This window comes from Berghia stephanieae, chromosome 4 (genome assembly GCF_034508935.2).
Source record: "Berghia stephanieae isolate SIO BIC M18660-M18661 chromosome 4, UCSD_Bste_1.3, whole genome shotgun sequence".
Taxonomy (NCBI): domain Eukaryota; kingdom Metazoa; phylum Mollusca; class Gastropoda; order Nudibranchia; family Aeolidiidae; genus Berghia; species Berghia stephanieae.
Genome location: NC_088363.1, coordinates 9,876,306 through 9,882,305, shown reverse-complemented (window position 1 = coordinate 9,882,305; position 6,000 = coordinate 9,876,306). Strand labels below are relative to the sequence as shown.

General features: G+C 37.5%; 1 protein-coding gene across 3 annotated transcripts in view; it reads left to right on the top strand.

Annotated features, from left to right (window-relative positions):
- Positions 1-3,015: 3,015 nt before the first annotated feature.
- The window catches only part of LOC144970005 (uncharacterized), a 38,907-nt gene continuing 35,922 nt past the window's right edge, over positions 3,016-6,000 (top strand). For 2 of the 3 annotated variants that reach the window (XM_078909147.1, XM_078909148.1), the window contains exons 1-4: positions 3,025-3,467; positions 4,240-4,280; positions 4,672-4,763; positions 5,082-5,369. In XM_078909147.1, the coding sequence (XP_078765273.1) occupies positions 3,191-3,467; positions 4,240-4,280; positions 4,672-4,763; positions 5,082-5,369 (698 nt within the window). In that variant the 5' untranslated portion in view covers positions 3,025-3,190. Of the gene's footprint in view, positions 3,468-4,239; positions 4,281-4,671; positions 4,764-5,081; positions 5,370-6,000 lie in introns of all 3 variants that reach the window. The other variant, XM_078909146.1, reaches the window with a different exon arrangement.

Here is a 6,000-nt window from a genome sequence, read left to right as displayed (position 1 = left end):
AAGCCACACAGACACAGTGTTTATACTGAAAAGTTTACCTAAAGTTTAGGATATTTGTTTTTAAAATGGATCTTTATATAGCTCAATATCCACTAAACGTACTCAAAGCGCTTTACAAGGGGCCACTGGCCAACAGCAACACTTAACATGTAAGGACGAGACATGACGCCTGTTAGGCGATATTACAATTTTTCGGACAGAGACAATTGTTAATGGCCAGGTACTCATTGTACATATTAGTACGGTGAGAGAATGTGAGTAAAGAGCCTTTTCCAAGGACTCAACTATGCGCCGTTCACGCTTCGCTCGGCGCATAGATGAATTCTTGGAAATGGCTGTTTACTCACATTTTCTCGCCGCACTCAGGGTGTAAAACGAGTAACCTGGCCGTTAACATCGTTGTCTCTGTCGGAAAATTATTGCAATATCGCCTCAAAGGCGTCATGTCTCGTTCTACGTTGCTGTTTGTCAGGGACCCTTTCCAAAGTGCTTTGATCACGTTTAGTGGATATTGCGCTATATAAAAGCTCAAGTTTGTTTTGTTTTGTTTTGTTTTTTCTTGCCTTGTCTGCCACTGTTTTGTACACACTTTTTCAGATCTTGAGTTCTTGTAATGAAGAAAGAAGAGAAGTTTACCTACATACTATGTATCTAGACAAGTTCGATGGACACTATAGATAGTATGCGCTTGGCTAAGAAGCTCACAACATTGCCATCCGGAAGCATAACGGACAAACACACAAAACTTTGTGTAACCTTGAACGTTTATATTCTGGATAATACAGTTAAGTGAGAATTACTCATAAACGTGGATAGCAAAAAAAAAAAAAAAGAACAAACAAAAAAACAAACAAACAAACAGTAACAAAGACCCGAGTGACGTCAACTTCGTTCGATCTATAATAAAATCTTCACAAGCACGTCATCCACTTCATCTTGTCTGGAATCAACAGAAGCTCGGCAGATTGGTCGTAAAAATTATGACACCCCATACCCAATGGATTTCGGCCCGGTCCTACTCTTGGCTGAAAGATTTATGAAATATAATCAACTATACTATTAACTTATTGATAAATATTCAAGGCATGAATCAGATTTATACATCATAAAATAACATCAACTCTTCTATAAACTTATTGATAAATAGTGCCAGCATGAATAGACTAATACTTTATGAAATATAATCAACTCTATTGTAAACCTATTTATGAATATCCCAAGCATGAATGAATTTATAATTTATGAAATATAATCAGCTTTATTATAAACGTATTGATAAATATTCCAATCATGAATAGATTTATACTTTATGAAATAAAACTCTACTTTAAAATTAATGATAAATATTCCATCATGATAGAAATAATACAATGTTGCTGCTTGAAGTTTGAAGAAATAAATAACAAGAAGAAATGGAATTGAAGTTTCAATTTAATACACGAAACAGATACCGTAATGCTGACGTTTCGGATTTCCCCTTTATCAAGAAAAAGAGATGAATGAAACAATTAATTGAGGGTTTCATTCGTCGTGTTTTATGATAAAACAGAATTCCGAAACGTCCAAATTAAATAAACTTAAGCTTTTTTATCGCTCAATATTTACTAAACGTGCTCAAAACGCTTTATAAGGTGTCCCAAGCCAACAGCAACACTTAACATGGAGGACGAGATGCCTGTTAGGCGATATTCCAATCATGGCGGAGTGATATTTTTTTAATGAGCTTTGATATAGCGCAATATCCACTAAACGTGCTCAGAGCGCTTAACATGGGGGTCCCTGTCCAACAGCAACATTTAACATTTATTAGGGCAAGACATGACGCCTGTAAAGCGATATTATATTTTTTCGGACAGGTTAACGACCAGGTACTCATTTTACACCTGAGTACGGTGAGAGAATGTGAATAAAGAGCCTATTCCGAGGACTCAACTATGCGCAGAGCGAGGCTCGAACCCAGGACCTTCCGATCCGAAAGCGAATGTCATACCACTAGACCACATAGCCGCATAATTAATTATTAATTATTAATCTCCAAAGTGAACCCGTGTAATGCTGATATCACAGGTATGTTAAACACACTGTACGAGGAGAATGGAAAATATCCGTTTATGCTGGGATAATACGATTTATATGATGTGGAATCCCATTGCTAAACAGAATTGTAACAAATCGTTAGGTGTAACGTGCAACATTCTTTAAACATCTTTACACAGCTTCGCGGTCGTGTGGCATGGCACCCGCCTTTGGACACGAGGGTCGCTTGTTCGTGTCATGCTGTAGGCTTCACTCTCCATTGGTATATATCTCCCACAGTCCCAGGTTCATTCCCCATTGGTGTCCACTTCCCATAGCCCGGCTTCAATTCCCGCTGGTATCCGTCTCCCATAGTCCCAGGTTCATTCCCGTCTGGCGCCCACCTCCCATAGTCCGGCTTCAATTCCCACTGATATCCGTCTCCGGTAGTTCCATGTTCATTATCCTCTAATATCCACGTCCCATAGTCCCAGGTTCAGTCCCCGCTGCGCCGACTCCCCATATATAGATTTAGACGTTTTCGGTAGGTTTTGGAAAGAAAAAAAGGTAAGTAACCTTCTGTGTTCACTCCCCACTGATGTCCATCTCCCATATTCCCGGCTTCACTCGCCATTGATATATACCTCTTGTAGTCCCAAGTTCATTCCCCATTGTTTCCCACCTCACACACAGTCTCAGATTCACTCTCATCTGGTGCCAACATCCCAGGTTCATTTCTCTCTGATATCCTCCTCCTATAGTCCCTTGTTCACTCCCCTCTTTGCCCGCATCCCATAACTTTGGTCGGTTTCGTCGGGTTTCGTAAAAAAAAAAAAGAAAAAAAGAAACAGCCTTTGGGTTATGTTTAGGCTTGTCACCGTGTTAGAAACAAGGGAGACAGTTCTAGAATAAGAAATTCTGAAATCAAATTGTACGATTATATCCCTTTATGGCATCATTATTTACTTGAGACTTGAGACATACGGTGGTCGTGTGACTAGACAAAGCACTGCGCATGTGTGACCTATCTACTCATTCATAACACTAACACAACTGTTTCACTTTGGATAAATTTGTTTGTGAATTCACTGTGTAATTTTCATGATTTTACAGTTTACATATTTTTCTGTAAATGTTTTAAAGATTAATACCATGTAAATTTAAATGTAAAACAATGGCAGATGCGTTGCCCCCGTCAACTATTGAGAAGGATGCTAACAGGAACGATTCTATTCTGTTGGCGTCCCCAGTAACGGGGTCAAGCCAGAGTAATGGCGGCATGTTAGCCGATGTAAACATGTTCGGTGGCAATGCAAATGCAGAGAGCGCTATGGCAGAAAATTCGTTTTCTCTAAAGAAATCAACCTTTGATTTCGCAGAGGAGATACGTCGTCTTGAAATCGAGGGAGACAAACTTCGAGCTGCAACATTGTCAAGTTTGTCCAATATAGGTGAGATGAATTTAGTGAAGAATTTGATCAAGGAAAATAAAAATAAGATCAAGTTCTGTCATGTTTTTCCCCTCTGTCTGTTGTCATGTAAATCAGGAAAAGATCTTTAATTACCTACAAACAGTAGGCTATGACTATTAAGCAGGTTTTTTGGGTCCTTTTCGTCATGATTTTCATTTGAGTCTTGATTAAGGCTGATCACAAGCACGATTTCGAGCCGCAAAACAGTGCGCTCCGCAGATTGCACAGTACATGGGTGGAAGTTAAGTTATTCATGCGTATCCCTGACAAGCTCTAGGTAGTTATTAGCTATTGATCCTCCGCTTAGTTCCTGCCAACATGTATTCCTCCTCTAGGCTATAATTATTCAAAGATCATTGATATTGATAACCAAGAATAGCATGCTACTTTACACTCAATTCCATGGCGGTGAGGCATGTACACTTCCTATTGGTCGTTCTCTCTCTCTCTCGCTCTCTCTCTCCTCTCTCTCTCTCTCTCCCCCTCTCCCTCTCTCTCTCTCTCTCTCTCTCTCTCTCTCTCTTTAATATATATCCACCCCTCTCTCTTTCTCATCCTCCTGAAAAGAACAAATGTTCTTGCAATAAAAAATAAGAAAATAAAAGATGTGTGCTTGTTGACATTGTTTGTTTTGTTTGTTTTTTTAAAAATATTTTTCAATTGTCTTTAGAAGCCGGTGTTGTGTCTAAATTAAGCATCGTTATTATTTTTTAATGTTCAGTTTTTAATTTCTCTATTTACTTCTTCATAGGGCCAGCAAGCAGTCGAGATGTGAGAGACTCAAATCTGGAGGTGAGATTGAAATCTGAATATACAAACCATTGATTTTATAAGTGAGAAAACCATGTAATTGATTGTTGCGATTCCCCCTCCCCCCCCCCTTCCCCCCCCCCCACCCCCCCCCCCCCCCCACCCCTCTCTCTCTCTCTCTCTCTCTTTCTCTCTCTCTCTCTCTCTCTCTCTCTCTCTCTCTCTCTCTCTCTACTCTATATAATATATATAATATATATATATATTATATATATATATATTTATTATTTACCCAACACAAGAATACACAAGATATATATATCTGATTAAAACATTAAGTTTATTATTATAATTATTGTTAGCTCTGAAACTACTGTAACAATAATTACATTTGTCATTTTATTTCATTATAATTTACCCAATATATTCACAGGTTGGCAACACAACGATGTCCCTCCCAAGCCTACCTTCTTTAACTTCCATCATGGATATCTCAACCGAACAAAAGACAATATCAGACCTTCGGTACTCAAAAATTATTTTTGTTTCCTTTATTTTCTTTTTGATAATGATTTAGCTTTAAGAATGCTTTTATCAAATTACCATATATTATAATTTAAAATATCATTTGGAAAGAATAAACGATGATTTTAATGTTTGTCAATTTTGCCTACTTAGAATTATTGATGTAGCCATGTTTAGATAGTCAAGTAATTTTAATTTTATTATTTAATTTAGATTAAATTATTTCAGATATTAAGGTAATATAATTTAAGATATAATGTTATACTACTTGATTTTTATAGAATAATTTTATCTTATTTTTTTCCACCTGCATTGAAGAGTCCAACTCGAGAACCAAAGAAAAGAAACAGCTCGTCTTCAAAAGCAGCTTCTGGGTGATGTGTCAATTGGAATGAGAGGGGGAACATCAGCAGGAAATACATCTCACCATTTAAATACAAGTAGCAGTAGTCCTAGTCCAATTGCAAATCTCAGTAGTGGCAGCAGTAACTCTGGATTTCCACTCTCCATGCCCAGTCCATCCAGGTCCATGGCTGCTTTCTCCACCATTCCAAGTGGTGAAATTTCTAACAGTTTTACAAGAAGACACTTTGACAATGAACCCCCGTAAGGAATTAACTAGTGTTGTTGTTGTTGTTTGGCCTCTATTTTTTAATTTTTAATTTTTTTTTTCTAGTTTTTAAGAATTTAAAATTTAAGGAGTCGGTTGATTTGTATTTATATAATTGTTTTGGCTGATTTTTATTGTTTTTGCTGATTTTTTTTTTTTGTGTGTGTGTTAGCCCTACTGCTTTTGCACACATGTTAAAAGACATAGAAATTATGATGTCTTCTTTTAGGATTGTTTGAAATATATTGACTAAATTCTATTGTAGCAATTTTACGGAAAGAAAATTCTACAGCACATGTAAAGAATTATGTGGTCTTGTGGTATGACACTCGCTTTCGGATCGGAAGGTCCTGGGTTTGAGCCTTGTGCTCGGCTCATAGTTGAGTCCTTGGAAAAGGCTCTTTACTCACATTCTCTCACCGTACTCAGGTGTAAAATGAGTACCTGGCCGTTAACAGCGTTGTCTTTGTCTGAAAAATTGTAATATCGCCTAACAGGCGACATGTCCCGTCCTACATGTTAAATGTTGCTGTTGACCAGGGACCCCTTGTAAAGAGCTTTGAGCACATTTAGTGGATATTGCGCTATATAAAAGCTCATTAAAAAAAAAAATAATAATTAATCTGA